The following is a 17461-nucleotide window of genomic DNA, read 5'->3' on the forward strand; positions in this document are numbered from 1 at the left end:
GGCCAAGGAGAGAACCTGGGATTTTCCTGTATTTTCTTTAAAACACCTGACTTTTTTTTTTTTTTTTTCTTTCCTACCGTGTCTTATTCTTTTATTAATGTTTTAATTCTTTCTTTTATATCATTAGTATGCTCACTTTACCACTCTTCAAACTTACTTTGTTTTCTCAAGTTCATGGTTTGGTAAACTTCCTGTTTGTCACACCTGCTAGCTTTACCTCTTAGTGGATTATTTCCTCATATGGTTTATACTTTTCAATTACTTGTTCATTCTTAACTGAGATTACTTTTTCCATGGGAAACCTGTGAACTCTTGCTTATTGAAGAGTCTCTAAGGGGCTATATTGCATTTACTTCTCTTTTGTAATTTACATTAATTTCTTGAAGTTTCTTAAAAACACAGGATGGGAAAACATGGCTTCATCATTTTTCCTAAGCCAGTGACTTTTTTCATAGCCCTGATTTACATTTATGATAGATTCAGAGGTACGTGCAGTCTTTTTAATTCCAGCTGAACAAGCAGTAAAGTGGAAGGGTTTTAGCTTTTATTTTTAAAAAGAGGAATAGGAAAAAAGGAAAGGAATGGAGTGAGGTGTGATGGAAATAAGAGCCTGTGTTCGCCTTTCCCAGGCTTCTGGACGTGAGAGCCGATGGAATTTGGAAACATTGATTATGTCCTAACATGCTTGAGTTGCCAGATTGAGTCTTTGTCCCGGGACTACAGATTACTTGATGAATATTATAAAATAGACCTGCTGGTTTCAGACCTAGAGAGACAGTTCATATCTCTTCAGAGTTTTGGTAATTGGGTTCTAAGAATGAAACCCCAGGGGGAAACTACAGTGATTAGTTGTCATTAGAGTTATGCAAAGTTTTCCTTACTATAATGACAACAAGGCAGAGTTTTCAAATGGTTTTTACATTTGGCAGTAGACTGGATAGATGGATACTGAAGAAAATCTAGATGATAGAAGAGTTGTCATTCTGATGGTTTGTCGTTGTTTTCTCTCTGGAATGATGGGAAATATCTGAGACTGGAATTTCTTTATGCACTTAAGTTCAGATTTCACCTTCATCTTTGTGGGTGGTTTGGCTCTTATCCTGAGACCATTATGTTTGGTGAATATGATGGTTTTGGAACCTAATTATACACAGAGGGCAGAAGTTCCAGTTGTTTAGAGAAATCTGCAAGCCCATTTCGTATTTTTAAAGAAAGCAAATGTAGGAAACATCTATTTTTAATTTTACAATGCAGCCTACGTGTTTAAAAACATAGAATATGCTTGAAAGAAAAACAACGTTTTTCTTTTCTAAACACAAGTAATATGTCTTTATCAGAGAAATTAGAAAACACTGGAAAAAATAAAGTCAAAAATTATTTCATAATTTTATCACCCACAGGTAACAGTTCAAAGGTGATATACACCTTCTAGACTTTTTTCCTATGGATGTTCGTGATACATGTGTGTTTCCAAAAATGGTATCATTCTCTTTTGTAACCTGTTTGACAAAACTATATATACACATATATATATAAATATGTATCACGATAAATATAGAAGTATAGTCTAGTCTTTAATGGAGGCTTAGTATTCTGTTATATCATGATGTATTTAATTCTCAATTCTAGGTTGTTTCTAATTTTTGCCACAATAAATGATTCTTTGAATTTTCTGTTACTAAATGTTTACGTTCCATCAGAGAAGACCCAAATGGAGGCCTGGTATATAGGAAATGGAATGAGCTAGTCTTGCTGGTGGTAGGACTTTCCAAGAAATGGATGAAACGGTTTTGTATTTCACACTGTCAGAGAACCACTGGAATCATGATTTATAGCATACAATTGACATGGCTGGTTTCTTGTCATTGTGTTATATATACTACCTTTGTCAGCCAAAAATCATCTTTCCCTCTGGAACACTGAGGGCTCCTACATTGGAATGGGTCATTAGGGAGGGAGATACAAAAAGGGAGGCTATCAGTTGGGTTAGTTATAGGGCAACTGCAGAGAAAGAATACATTTCAGATATTGCAGAATCAAAATATTAAACATCATTAAATAAGGCAGAGAGGAGACCCAAAGATGTCCATATGAGGCTCTTCTAACAGTTTAAGTGGACCATGAGGCAAATATGTTTACTTCAGCAAGCTCTTCTTTCTTGCATCTCAGCCAAATAGGCCAGCATATACTTAGTTCAAGGAGCCATTTCAAAAGGGATGGTTTGCTAACCAGAGTTGACTATGGAATTGTGAACACTGCACGTAATAGCGATTTAAAATAAATTACGATTTAAAGGTTAAAGCATCAAAAGTCATCTAAAATCTCCTCAACAATAGATTGAAACTGTGTGGTTGTTATTCTAGCCATTTTTTCTTCTTCAGATAAATACAATTTTATGAATTCTGCCTATTTAAGTTAATTCTTTACTTGTTAAATAACCAAAAAATCTTACAGCTAATTAGATTGGTTTGGAGAAAAGCATTCAGGAGCTATCCAAATTGAGTCAGAGAAGGCTTAACACCTACCTCATGAGTATTTCAGTGGGCTGCATTGCCCTAAAAGGTCCATTAGGTTACTGTTGACTTTAATGGAAAGTTCTAGTAGATGTAAAGACCTTTATCTGGACTTGAAGCGTTTACAAAAAGGCAGTTCGTCTGTTTCAGAATAAAATAGTATCAATTCTCTTTCTTTTTTTCTATTTCTTTATTTTATTTATTTATTTTTTGGGGCTGCGTTGGGTCTTTGTTGCTGCGTGCGGACTTTCTCTAGTTGTGGCGAGCGGGGGCTACTCTTCGTTATGGTGCGTGGGCTTCTCATTGCAGTGGCTTCTCTTGTTGTGGAGCACGGGCTCTAGGCGTGTGGGCTTCAGTAGTTGCAGCACACGGGCTCAGCAGTTGTGGCTTGCGTGCTCTAGGGCGCAGGCTCAGTAGTTGTGGCGCACAGGCTTAGTTGCTCCGTGGCATGTGGGATCTTCCCGGACCAGGGCACAAACCCGTGTCCCCTGCATTGGCAGGCGGATTCTTAACCACTGCGCCACCAGGGAAGCCCCATAATATCAATTCTTGATTTGTATTTCTCTTTAACAAAGTACCCACAGGTACTTTCATGTTATAAAGTCTGAGCTAAATATTACATGCTCACCAAATTTTGATATTGCATGAAGTTGATTATATAAGCTAGTAGAGTAAAATCATGTGTGTGCCCCACGTTGCTTTTGTTCTTAGAGATTTGATACATGGAGCGTGGAGCGGGAAGTTTACTTGGCAATTACGCTATGTACTGCTTCCTACTTTCATTTGCCATTATCAGCATTTAGAAACATCTGGAACTTCTCTATAGTTTCTTCACTGATATGCCATCTATGTTTGTTCAGTCTTGGGTCCATCGTGCCTTAAAAAAAGCATGAAAATTCAATTCTTAACTTCATGGCCTTTGTTTTAGAAGTTCATTGAATCTTCAAAGGAGAATAAATTATATTCAGTGTAATCATTTCTTACGTTTTAATGTATTGCTTTATGTTATCCAAACCACTGTCAGGTACATGTGAATTCCCTTAATTAATGGAAAAAGCAAATGGAATGAACTATTCCACTATAGGAAATTGAGGCCCTGATATTGGAGTACAAGTTAATGCCAGAATAAGCATTAAAACTCAGATTTTCTGAGCATTTTCTGTGTGGATAGTTGTACTGTGTATTTTGTGGTATTCTAATTTTTGAAAAATTGTGTTCAGTATGTAATTCATAAGGTTGCTTTTTGTTAATGCAACAATGTCTTGTTCCTAGACAATGTCAGGTAACAAGATAATATAATAGATTCTTTTTGAATAAGGATAAATGTTCATAAATGAGTTATTTAGTGATTTTGCTGGTTAATGTTTTTTTTTCAGTACCAGGATAATTGCTTTAACTTATTTTTTCTTTTTTTAGATGTCTGGCTTTGATGATTATTTATAAAGAGGTTATAGTGTGTGGTGGAATATTATCTAATGCCTTTTTTAATATTAAAGCCTAAAATACCTATTTTAAGAATTGGAGCTGAATTGTATTCACAGATTTATTTTTTATTTAGTTAAAACCTTGGTGAGTTTAGAATTTATAATGAAGTGTTCTTCCTGCCCTTTATCTTCTAGGACTCCATAAGTTTTAAAAAGACTTTTCAGATTATCTTTCATACATTCTCAAATCTGTGAGACCATTGACTATTTATAGTGGGAAAGCCCTGAAAAGCATCTTGAGTCTCTGCCTAGACCCAGGACTAACTCTTTGCTATGTATGAGATTTTAGACAAATCACCATCTCCCTGGACTGTAGTTTACTTATGTCCAAAAGTTACAGATGCATGAGAGTTCCAGCACCTTTTCCGTCTCTCAAATTCTGTAGTGTTTTGGAATAAAGAGTTTATGTACAGTTTTTCTTCTATTACATCTTCCCAGTTCTGAGAACTAAGTCTAATGATTTGAGCGCTACGTTATTTCTTAAGTTTCTCCCAGTAATGGATTCAGGGTGGCTTTTCTGGATGATGGTGGTAATAGTTGTTTTCTGAGTCCAGCCTAACGTACAGTCTTCTGGGTCTAGATATGAAAGCAGTTTGCCTTTCCCTTCTCAGAAACACCACAGTATGTTCTAAGTTGAGTGTATGGGTCCAGGGGACAGTCACTGCCTCACCTCTCCTCCTACAGCCAGGCTCTGGGGTCAGTGAGTAAGTCCTCATCTTTTCGCTGTGGCCTTTGAAGCACTGAGTAGCTGCCCAATAGTTACTTCCATAGAAATGAGGTTTTTCCCTATCACGTGATTTCAGCATCAGCTGCAGGAAAACTACGTGTATGCCTTGATTTTCAAGCTTCAAATCTTGCTTGAAATATAAATTTTCTTTTCTCATGAAGTTCTGAAAGATGTGTTTCCTCATGTGTGTCCAAATGATTTGGGCTTTTAAAAATGCCATTTGGAAGTGGCAGCTTCATTAAATAGTTATGAAATGTCACTGTGGGCCCTGTTGGGCAAATAGAAAGGAAGCAGGATATTACAAAAAGAGCAAGACATATTTCGTGGAGTAATGAATAGCTTTCATTCCTTTTACATGCTCGTCACAGCAGTAGCAGCCCATGTGAAGGTAGGTAAGGTAGTTGTTAATCCCATTTTCCAGAGGAATCTGAGCTTGAAGAGGTTAAGGGATTTTGTCAAGAAGAGACGTAGCTGAGTTGGGTCTCAACTGCAGGCTCCCTGCCTCACACAGCTGGTGCTCTTTCTACCACATCGTGCACACAAGACAGTGAAATGATATTTTGTGGCACAGATATCAGTGACGTAGGAATTCAGAGAGGGGGGAAAGATTGTGAAGGAGTGGCCAGGAAAGGCTTTGCAGAGAAGGACCTTAAAGGCTAAGGGAAGAATCTGGAACTTGTTGAAGAGGATTCGAAGGAGCATTCCAAATTGGGGGGAATCATAGGAACTGTCTTAAGGAGTGAACAGTTTTTTGTCCTAGTCAATTAATGGAAGCTATTGGTTTATCTTGCTGTCTCTTAAGAATTCTACTGGCTATCTCAGACTGCCTGACGGACTTGCTTTTGCAAGGTTAGTGTTCCTTCATTTGGATAGAAGCTTGCAATGCCAGAGAGAGAGAGAAAGAGAGAGAATGTGTGTGTGCACGTGCGTGTGTGTGTCTCATGGCCCTATATGGTCTCCTACCATTTGATATTTTTCTATTTTGAAGATGATTGTGTCTGAAGAGGAGATTATCTGACTGTTTCCTCATCAAAGAGAAGTGAAATAGTACCTTGGCCTTGGTCTGTTCTTTGTGGTTCTGAGGGGTTTTCCCCTCCTGGTAGACTTCCTGCATCAATCAGCCAAGGGGAGAAATGAAGAACCTATATGAAAAGCCCATGTTCATTTCCTTGGGCCTGAACATTCAATCGAGGATTTTTCTTTAGAGTTCTCATAACCACTTCAAGCTGTTGAGCGTTCCCTCGGCTCTTATCCTAATTCTGCTGAGGAATATTTGGAGAGAGGTTTGGGGTCTGATGCCAAGAGATTCCCTTTCGTACAGGACCTTCTGCCAGGACTCTCATTTGGTGGGTGTCTTCTTGTCACTCTAGGTAGTAGTAGTGATGATTGAAGCCCCTCTGCAGTGGTTTTTAAGTGGCCAGAGATTCACTTTGGTTTCATATTTCTTTCTGGAGGATGCCCATCTTATTCTCCTTGACCATTCAAGTTGTTTGAAAGCAATTTTCAGTATCAATTGCATTTTCAGTAGTTTTACTTTCCATTAAACCATCTACATGTTGCTAGTTATAAGGGACATTCCCTTAGATATTGAGTAGATATTGATTGAGCACCTTTTGGGCCCTGGGAAGGTAAGATACATGGATGCTTAAAGATTGTAGCCCTTCCACGGTCACTCATAGCCCCCTGGGACAGTCTAGACAGACACTTGACCACAAGGGAATATGTCAGGAAGGTGCACAGCACTGTAGATGTTCAGAAGAGACAATGCCCAACTCTTTTGCAAGGTCTGGAATAGCTTTTAAGCTTTACTGCCATTTGGTTGATTGTTATTTGGTCTGGGAAGTTGGAAGTTGGACATATTGTCCATTTTCATTCCAGAGTCAGATTTGGGGGTTCAGTAGAGACAAGTTTGGACTTTGAAATCAGAAGACCTGAGTTCAGGTCCTGTTTGTGCCAGTACCTCCCAGTGTGTCCATAGGGAGTTCATAGTTACTAAGGAGGAAATGGGGTGGAGAGCAGGACAGCCTTGATGAAGTCAGTTTAAGAAATCCTGGTAGAGTTTCTTTACTGGAGGATTTCCAGGCGCTTCTAACATGCTAATGTGTACTGCTGGCCCTAGGAAGGATTACGGTATGCAGTTCCTAGGCTCATTTGAATTTTTTTTTAAAGCATGGAGCCTTTTATCAGATTTTTATTCCACAAAGCATACTTAGGAAACACTGTCGTCACTGATTTCTATCTCTTAAACCTACAAACCTGTGCAGGTTTTTTTGCAGTTAACACAACATTATTTTATTTTATTTTATTTTGTTTTTTATTTTTTGGGGCACGCCCTGAGGCATGTGGGATCTTAGTGCCCCGACCAGGGATCAAACCCACGCCCCCTGCATTGGAAGTGCAGAGTCTTAACCACCAGACTGCCAGGGAAGTCCCAACACAACATTCTTTTGAGATTAAAAAAAAGTTAGCCCACTATTGGAGAGTGTCTTTTCATCATGAGCTATAGCGGACAGTTAACTATTGGATATGATAGAAAATTTGAGAAAGATAAAAAGACCCTACCTTTTTTTACTGAGGCATAATTGACAAATAACATTAGTTTTATATTCTACAATAATTTAATATGTGTGTACCCTACAAAGTGATCACCACAATAAGTCTAGTTGCCATCCGTCACCATATAATTGACTCCTCTTTCACCGATTTCGCTCACCTCCAACCCTCCTCTCCTCTGCTAACCACCAATGTCTTCTCTGTATCTGTAAGTTTTATTTTGGTTTGGTTTTTTTTTTTTTTTTTTTTTTTTTGGATTCCACATGTAAGTGATATCATATGACTTATTTCACTTAGCATAATACCCTCTATGTCCATCCATGTTGTCACAAATGGCAAGTGTACACTGTTGATGGGAATGTAAATTGATGCACCACTATGGAAAACAGTATAAGGGTTCTCAAGAAAATTGAAAGAGAACTACCATGTGATCCAGCTATTCCACTTCTGGGTATTTATCTGAAGAATAGGAAAACACTAATTCAAAAAGGCATATATACCCCTTTGTTCATTGCAGCGTTATTTACAATACCCAAGATATGGAAATAACCTGTGTGCATCCATGGATGAATGGCTAAAGAAGATGTAGTGTATATATTTACAATGGAATGCTACTCAGCCATAGAAAACAAAAACAGAAACAAAAAAGCAGACCCTTTTTAGTGCTAGGTTGTGTATCATCAACTTTCACATGTGGTGTTTAAAGTACTGACAACAACCCTGTGAAGGAGATATTTGATTATGTCCATTTTAGAGATTAATAAGCTGAAGTTCAAGTAGTAGGTTATGCACGGAGATGCTGAAAGTCAAACTATGGTCTGTCTTTTGCCAAAGGCCATGTTTCATTAACCATGATGCTTTGTTATAGAGCTAGGTCTTTCATTTTTAACTTTTCTTTTTTTTTTAATTTTAAATGATTATTACAAAATTAATACATGCTTATTAAAGAAAAGTAGGTGGGAGAGAAGTAGAAAATGTCCGCAGGCCCATCATCAAGTAGAACTTCAGTCAGTATGTGATATATTTCTTTCCCATTATTTTATGCAATGTTATGTTCATTAACCATAATTGTAGTTAAATATATGTATGTATAATATATATACATTTTTATACATATATTTATACATAAATAAATTTACAAAACTTCAAATTCTGCTTTTGAATCTCCCCTCCAGATGTGCATTTTGGTTATTGCAACATCACTGGTTAAGTATTTTAATAAATAAATATAGTAAACCAGGACTTGGAAACTTGTAGCTCTTTTATGCAAGCTGCCACTTGACCACGGGCAGGTTCCTTGACCTTCTGGTACTCAGTTTCCTCGCACATAAGTGAGGGAGTTGGTTCAGAGCACTGATTTTTTTTTTTTTTTTTAATAAATTTAGGGTTTTTTTTTTTCTTTTCTTTTTTTAAACTTTGGATTTATTTATTTATGGCTGTGTTGGGTCTTCATTTCTGTGTGAGGACTTTCTCTAGTTGTGGCAAGTGGGGGCCACTCTTCATCACGGTGCGCGGGCCTCTCACTATCGCGGCCTCTCTTGTTGCGGAGCACAGGCTCCAGACACGCAGGCTCAGTAATTGTGGCTCACGGGCCTAGTTGCTCCGCGGCTTGTGGGATCTTCCCAGACCAAGGCTCGAACCCGTGTCCCCTGCATTGGCAGGCAGATTCTCAACCACTGCGCCACCAGGGAAGCCCCAGAGCACTGATTTTGAAACTATGGTATCCCATGAAATCTCCTGGAGGCTGGGAGTAAAGATATCATCAGAGCAAGGAGGACCCTGGCCCTTCATTCCATCTGTTTCAACCTAAGCATCTACATTTGTAACTCTTTCATAGATTTGGGGTCCAAGCACATTTGGAAAAAGGAACTCATTGATTTTTTATAGAAGAGTATAAAATTGTTGGACCAGATGATCCTGAAGCTCAACATTTCTGTGATTCTCTTTTATGATATCTATTAAGTTGTGTGCGTTCTATACATTTTAAAACATTTCTTCACCAGATAGAGTGGTAGATTAAGCAGATTTGATACATTCTTTCAGATGATCTCAGGAACCATGTAATAAGCACAGAAAGAATCACTGATCAGTACTGAGCAATGTCTAAAGCACTGTCGAATTATTTCTTAACAAATCTGCCACTGCCTTTGACTTGATCCATCTCAGGTCCAATTTAATGCTCTTTTAGGGAAGACTAACCAGGGAATCAGTGGTCCCTTAAACTAATACATGTTTGAAAACTATGGACTTTACCAGTAACTGATTTTCCATTTTCCTTATGCATGTTAAGGTTTTGCATTTTGAGGGGATTGATTTTCGAGTCCCAGTGTCTTGACTTTTTCTCTTGCCTCCACAGAAGGAAGAATCTTGTTCAAAAATGAGGTGAATTAATGCTCAAGCACTCAACAACCCCGGACAGCTACATGAAGTGTTTAAAAACTGCCCTGACCACCTCGCCACACAAGTCTGTCATGAGGCCTGACAGGATGAGTGCACCACGGAGGCACAGTGTCCTGCCCTGCAGGAACGGTGACTGCTGACCTGCCGGGAGCAAGCGGGGGGCCGCATGTTGTCTGCCAGTACAATGAAGGAAGTGGTTTATTGGTCACCCAAGAAGGTGGCAGACTGGCTGCAGGAGAATGCTATGCCAGAATACTGTGAGCCTCTGGAACATTTCACAGGCCGCGACTTGATCAACCTAACCCAAGAGGATTTCACAAAACCCCCCCTGTGCCGAGTCTCCTCCGACAATGGGCAGCGGCTCTTGCACATGATAGAGACCCTGAAGATGGAGCACCACTTGGAAGCACACAAGAACGGCCACGCCAATGGGCACCTCTGCATTGGCACAGACGTCCTCGCCCCTGACGGCAGCTTCAGCATCAAGGTCAAACCCAACGGGATGCCAAATGGGTATAGGAAGGAGATGATAAAGATCCCCATGCCAGAACCAGAACGCTCCCAGTACCCCATGGAGTGGGGCAAGACTTTCCTGGCCTTTCTTTATGCACTTTCCTGCTTTGTTCTCACCACAGTGATGATCTCGGTCGTCCATGAACGAGTACCTCCTAAGGAGGTGCAGCCTCCACTACCGGACACGTTTTTTGACCATTTTAACCGGGTGCAGTGGGCCTTTTCTATTTGTGAAATTAATGGCATGATCCTTGTAGGACTCTGGTTAATTCAGTGGCTGCTCTTAAAATACAAGTAAGTAAAGCAAAAGCTTGCAGATTCAGTGATTGGGGTTTCTCACTGCAGATGTTTAATATTCATTATTGGGAAATGAAATTTATCAAGCAGTAGGAATCAAAGCATATTTCTCTTTTTTTTTTTTTTTTTTTTTAAACCACATATTCTGTTGAACCAACTAAAGCTCTGGCAACTTTAAGAAAGTTCTGTGCTTGTTGCCTGTTTTGTACAAGATTCATACAGAATGATGAGTAGAATTGTTAGAGATGAGGTTTTTCTATTTTCACTTCACAGGAAAGAAAACCCTCAGACATCTTCAGAGAGTACAGGCTATTGAACCACAGAAAAACTACCCAGTCTTGGTGTTTTTAACCCATCAAATCAGTTGTCGACAGTTGGCCTATGGGCCATGAGTGGCTGTGTAGGTTTTCCCACACAGAGTCAGATATCTAGAACTTAGCAATATGTATTTAAAGATGTTTCACACAAAGAATTCAGAACAGCTAGTCCAGAGTGGCTTGGACTAGTGGGAGAATGGTACCCACAGGGAATGACTTTAGGTGGGATGTGGATGAACCTACATGGCTTTCCACCTTTTATAGAATGTGTGGCATTTAAAGCAGTATTCCATTCAAGTTTCTCAGGGTTTTTAAACAGGTATCTCCTTTCAGTTTCAGGTGGATCCAAAGTGGCTTTCATGTCCCAAGCTCTAAACTCAATGCAGACAAGCTGTTTGCTTGGGTTGCTTGTAGCAAACTAAACACCTACATTGCCCTCATCTTTGGTGTCTGATTTTTTCCATTAGCGGAACATCTTTATGGCTTCCATGCATGGGAGTTGGAAATTGGTTTGCTAAGGATCTGAGTTTCTCTCTGGTGGACTGTGTCTCATGACCCACAGTATGGTTGAATATTAAGGAGATCATCTTAAATCAAGAAAACAAAATGCAGACTGAGAATTTATGTTGAACTTTAACGGAAATGATGAGTTTTTTCCTGGTACGTTTCATAAGGTCTGTGTTTTTTTTACCTTATAAATTATGTATCTACAAGTGGAAATAGAAGGAATTCCTGACTCTTTGCCAGGAAAGGACTATCTTAACCTTGTATAAAGGAAGTAATTTAAGTGGCCAGTTTTTATTTGGGGGCTGGTTTGGCAATCCTGGAGTTTAAGCTAAATTTGAAATAGGAGCAATGGCCTGGGATGCATTTGATTTGGTGGAAGACTGTTTTTTGTTTGCTTTAGTTTTAAGAGGCTAGGTAGATAAGAATAGGCCTTAGAAATATGAGATGCTCAAAATTTATTAATTACATTGTTCGGGCTGTCAAACTTCAGTTCTGCTTTTGACTTTCAAGCTTTTTTCCCTAGAAGCTCATTAGAAAACAATGCCCGTACCTTTTGCCGCTTCAGAGGCAAGGTCAACTCAGATTAGGTTTCCTGGGGTCTTCCTGATTTTTGTTGTTTTGTTTATATGAGTTTGTTTTCTGGTTTTTATCAAAATTCTTACATGCAACCTAATAATTTACTGCCCCAGTATATATCATTGTGTACTTGTACATAACATGTGCAAGTTCAAATCTTTCACAGAACTGTGACTTTTGAATAATTTTATTCTTGTTCTAAGAAGTGTCCTAACCATAAGGATAATTTCTTTAAAGTATATTACTATTTATATTTCTCTCAGCAGGGACTTTTCCTCAAATCTGTTTCTCTTTAAGCTTTCTAATTGCATGTTTTCCCGGTATTTATTGCTAGTACTGTAGTCATTTGTATATTTAAATTGTTCTACAGCCATAAATCAGTTGACTCACGCCTTGGGCAAAATTAACCCAGGGCTAGGACACAGGCAGCCTGGGCTCCGGCCCCAGCCATGCCCTCACATGCTGGGTGGTGTGGATGAATCTCCAAATCTCAGGAGCCTTGTTTTTCTCACAGATAAATAAAGACCTCTCAGTCTAGATGATTTCTATTGTTCTATACAACTGGGTTTTATTTGATTCTAACATTATTGAGTGGGCCAGTTAGGTTTGAGTATTATTAACTGCAGAGCATTTTTCGTCCAGAGTACATCCAACTAAGGATTCTTTAAGGTCCTCTCTCTGGTTTCCATGTCAGCAGGATAACCCAACTGTTGTCATGATAATCCTAGGCATCCCCACCCTTGTCCTGCTACTGGGACACATCTCTGGCTTCCCATCTCCGTCCTTGAGACCTGTCTTCAGTGTGTGTGGCACACCAGACATGGAAGAGGTAGGAAGAAAGATAGAGCTTGACACACCAAGCAGTGGGTATTAATGAGCTCCCTTTCCCTGGCCTTCATAAAGAAGATTAAACTGTTTCATACAGTCAGAGAGACCCCTTGTTTCTAGTTATTTGGCTATGGCAGTGTAATAGTTTTATTATTAGGCATGTTGGGAAAATGGATCCTTCTGGTTATGGAATATTCTGTTTAAAAGTGATAACCTCTCTGTTTGTGCTTGACTCTTCTGACACTTGACCCCTCTCCCCAACCTCCACCAGGAGGTTTGCTACTTAGGAGTATGTCCAGACCTCCTAGGAATTAAACCTGCCTGGTCAGTAATTTCCAAAGGGACATTTTAATTTTACTTTGATTTTAAGAGTCTTAGAGCCTTAAAAAATCATCCTATTCCTTCTTGCTTCTTTATCTTCTACTTTTTAGAGAAGAATCAGGGGCTGAAACTGTAGAGGATGACTTATTGAGAAATGGTATGCCGGAATTTGAGCAGCATCTCCCGACAGCAAACCCTTCAGCCAGATGTTCAAGGTGCTAGAAAACACTGGTGCCCAAATTTATGACATCGTGACATTTGGTTCTATCCTTATGCTGTATACAGTTGTCCTTTACTGTTAAACATAAGTTTTGTTTTTTGTACTTAAATTTTTTTTGCCTCCTTTCATTCTTAACATCTCCCCCTCATGTCTATATGTACATATGCTGATATATACATAGGTCCGCATGGGGCTTCCATAACATCGTGAAGTTGGAAAGCAACAACAATGCCTGTCCTTGACAACTTTTTGATTTTTAAAATTGTAAATAATGTTGTCTCCCCATTTAGAATTGGACTTTCAAGCCACTGACTAGGAAAAATTCCTGGGAAATCTCTGCATTTGTGTCAGACTTCACTGCAAAACAGGTATCCCTTGTTTTAAGAAAGTGTGATTAAAGAATATGTTAAACGGACAGATTTGGTAGGGACTTTCCATGCATGGCTATATCGTGGCTGACACGGTGGCACCCAAATGTGATACAGGTGGCTCAGCACTATTAGGACGTTGTAAACGCCCACCAAGAAGAAGGCCAAGGAGCAGGGTGGCAGAATTTCCAAGCCAAGGATTTTCTAGCCACTCGAGAAAGCATTATGACTTAGTATGGTGGTCATAGGTACCTCAAACTCAACTTTTCTAAAACCAGATTTGTCGTCTTTTTCTTTCAACTTCTTCTTCCTCCTACGTGGGCAGTGACATTTTCCTAGAAACCTAGAACTTCTCAGTTCCTTTCATATAAATAGTCACTAAGTTCTGTCCATTCTAATTTCAGATTCATTACCTCTTTCCATTCCTACTTAGTGATGAATAGCGGGTGCTCAGATGGAGGCCCAGTTCCTTAGCCTGAAGCCTAGGGTCCTTCATAATCTGACCCCCTGAACAGCCTCATCTCTAGCTACTCTACGCCATGGTTTTCCTTGAACACTTCAAGCTCATATCGCAGTCCATTCTATTCATTGTGTGTGTGTCTCCTTCATTGCTAGACTTTTAAGTTCCCCAAGGGAAAAGACCAGATCCTTTTTGTCATTCATCTTTATATCCCACTGCCTGATACAGAGTCTGGCACATAGAAAGTGCTCGTTTAAAATTCATTCATTCATTCAACTTGTATTCACTGAGAACCTACTGTGTGCCAGGCACTGTGGTAGACCCTGGGGGTGCTGCAGTGAGCAGAGGTCCCTGATGTCCTCACGGAGCTTGTATTCTGACCGGGGTGTAACAGTCGTGAACAAATGAATATATAATACCAGGCAGTGATAAGAGAAATGGAGAAAAATAAAGCAGTCTAAAGGGTTAGAAAGTGTTGGGGATAGTGGGGAGGAGGTGATATTTTAGATTGGGTGATTAGAAAAGTCCTCTAATGAGGTGACAGTTGAGCAGACACCCGAATCAAATGGGGGTGTACCAAGTAGGTGTTTGGGGCAGGAGCAGTCAAGACAGGAGACACAGCAAGTACAGAGTCTCTGAGGTTTACCTGGGGAATAGCCACGGGCCTGTGTGGCCAAGCGAGCTGGGAGGAAGCGGTGACACGGGCTCAGGGAGGTGTGGATGGCATCGTGGGCTGTGGAAAAAGAGGCAGGATTTTTGTTCCAAGTGTGATGATGTCATTAGGGGAGAATGATGTGAACAGATTGGTATTTTAAAAGAAGCCCTCTGGCTGCAGTTTAGAGAATAGGGAAGCAAGAGTGGAAGGCGGGGGATGGGTGTTAGGATGCCATTACAAATGGTCCAGTTGGAAGATGACCCAAATGTGATGACTCACATTTGGCCAATGAATACATTTTGTGCTGGGGTGGGGGGAAGGGATAAACTTCCTAGAAGCTATGGCTTCTGTTACATTTAGAGCTCCTTAATCTTTTATAGCCACAGGGCTGACTTCTGTTACAGTATCTCATACAGGGTTTTTGGGTCTCTCTGTGAATCTCTGAATTTTATATGAAATTTAATGAGGAATGAACCATAGATTGAGGTAGAATTCACTAATTTGAGAGCTCTCACAACGTTGCTTGAATATATTTTATTTCAGAGCAAAGTCAGGTGATGTGTATATTTGTCTTCTGTCATGGCTGCTTTTAGATCAGATATTTGCCTAAAAGGAGTAGCACAAGTCAGTTGGGGAGTAAGGGTAGATAGTAAAAAGGTGAATTAAATATTGCAGGATATATTGATCCACTGGTGGTGTAAAGATTTGAAGAAAAAAGAAAAGGAGCCATTGGATAGTTGGGATGTGGGGTGGAGTTGAAAGAGCTTTGTGGTTGAGGCATTTTGGGCATGGAGTAGAATATTCTAGCATGAACAGTTGTATAGCGTTATGGAGAGAGTGGTAGAATGGTCACCAGGTAGGTTCTTTGAAAACTGATCTCATGCCAAAAGGAAAAGAACTAGAGAAGGAAGTGCTGTTGGCAGATCCTGCTTAAGACTTGACATCTCTATTCAGAACTGTTTCTGGGGGCTTCCTTGATCCCGAAGGAAGGAACAGATACAGTTTTCCAGTGTGGCTTTCCCAGGATTACATTCTGACAGTACTGCAGTGGATTTTTAGATGTTTGGCAGCAGTATGTTTTTTATGTTGGGAGACCACTTTGGAAAAGACTTATTTTGTGTTTTATCCTTTGGTAAATGCCCTGGGTTTGGAGGCCTTATTTGTTAGGAGGGTGTCTGCCAACATAAGAAGGTTTATCTACAGCATTTGCCTCTCCTGTGAATGGAATGTAATTTCCAAGGACAGAATCCTTGTGCTGATTGGCAACTGCTGCTGTCAGGTGCTAATTTGATTTTTTTGTTTGTTTCTTTTGTGTCTTATTCAACAGGCTAGACTCTCCACTAACATTTATCTTTCATTTTACCCCAGTTTGATTCCATCAGTGTTTCTTTTCACATTAAGTTGATTGGATCAAAGTACTTATCTCTTTCCTCTTCTAATCCCCAAGGTAGTTTATGACCACAGTTATTGTCAACATTTTTTCAATTGTTTTTAAGTCTCTGATGGTTGTGACTAAGTTACGTTCTTAAAAGCTGTTGACGTAGAGCGTTTGAGATGAAGCAGGTCCCTTCAATAGAGTTTATTTTCCAAGTTCCAGAAGAGCCTTTTTTTCAAGGCTGTTTCACTTTATTAGAAATCGACGGTACATTGTGGACCACTAGGCTAGGCTGGTCTCTAATGGAACTTCAGGGCATCTTTATATCTAGTAATTTGTCAAGAATTATTGAAGACTGGTGCTAGGGATGTAGCAGGGAGCAAAACAAAGCTACATAGAGGTTATCTCCTGGGGAATTTTTGTTTGTTTTCACAGTAACATCTCAGGTTTTTAAAGCGTGTGTTGTCCAGACTCTATCCTAAAGTATAAAACTCATGAGGACAAAAATTCCCTCATGTTATTGCAGCTTTGGGGGCATCTAGCACATTATTTAATTGGCTGATAGACTGTCATATTCCTCTCCAGCCATAAAGCAAGTTAAGAGCTCATGGATCGTCCCTTCCCTTCCTTTCCTCTCTCTCTACACATGTACCTGCATCTATTATATACTTACTCAAAGTCTGTTTTCTTCTGTTCCTTTTCATCCATGTTGTCAAAAATCATTATCGCCCTGTTCAAACGGCAGATTCCAAACATTTGAGTGACGAGAATTTTTTTTTTACATGCACTGTCATTTCATCCAATCAACTCTTTAAGCAGTGTGTTCTCTTGTCTCAGTGAAGATACCTGAGACACAGAAAAGCTGTTGACTTGCCCAAGATCCCACACAGAATATATTGAGGATTGAAGGCTTTTCAGTATAAATCCAGTCTCATCATGTCCTGGTATAATAGGCATCTTTCCTCTGGAAATGTGTTTTCATAGCAGATATAGTAGCATAGATTCAACATGCAGAGGACAGATAGAATGAAAACAGATCAGTCCTGTGTTGGATAATAAGGTTTATGTGTCATATAGCATCCAGGAGACATTCATACTTGCCCCAGGATGGACCTGCCAAACCTGAAAGCTGTCCCAACTTGCCGTTCCACAGTAGTTTGTAGAAAGCGTACTGAGTTCTGTCCTAGTTGACTGCTGTCCTGTGACCTCCTAAGTGTGGTGTGGCATGGGCCCTACTCACCATGGGTCTGGGAAATGCCCTCTGCCTCCATGCAGTCACGCTTTTCCACTGAAGACTGCTGACCAGGAGCGCCCAACCTTAGACTTTTTCTTGCTGTTTCTAGCAAG

At 39.8% G+C, this 17461-nt stretch overlaps 1 protein-coding gene across 22 annotated transcripts in view; it reads left to right on the plus strand.

The window, feature by feature from the left end:
• The window catches only part of SGMS1 (sphingomyelin synthase 1), a 296929-nt gene that overhangs the window by 249281 nt on the left and 30187 nt on the right, over positions 1–17461 (plus strand). For 19 of the 22 annotated variants that reach the window (XM_061175403.1, XM_061175010.1, XM_061175556.1 and 16 more), the window contains one exon: positions 9634–10484. The exons of 2 other annotated variants lie outside the window; for them this stretch is intronic. In XM_061175403.1, coding sequence (XP_061031386.1) covers positions 9844–10484 — 641 coding nt within the window. In that variant the 5' untranslated portion in view covers positions 9634–9843. Of the gene's footprint in view, positions 1–9633; positions 10485–13605; positions 13625–17461 lie in introns of those variants that run through there. One more of the 22 variants, XM_061176571.1, reaches the window with a different exon arrangement.

The sequence above is a fragment of the Eubalaena glacialis genome, chromosome 1, assembly GCF_028564815.1.
Source record: "Eubalaena glacialis isolate mEubGla1 chromosome 1, mEubGla1.1.hap2.+ XY, whole genome shotgun sequence".
Lineage (NCBI taxonomy): Eukaryota > Metazoa > Chordata > Mammalia > Artiodactyla > Balaenidae > Eubalaena > Eubalaena glacialis.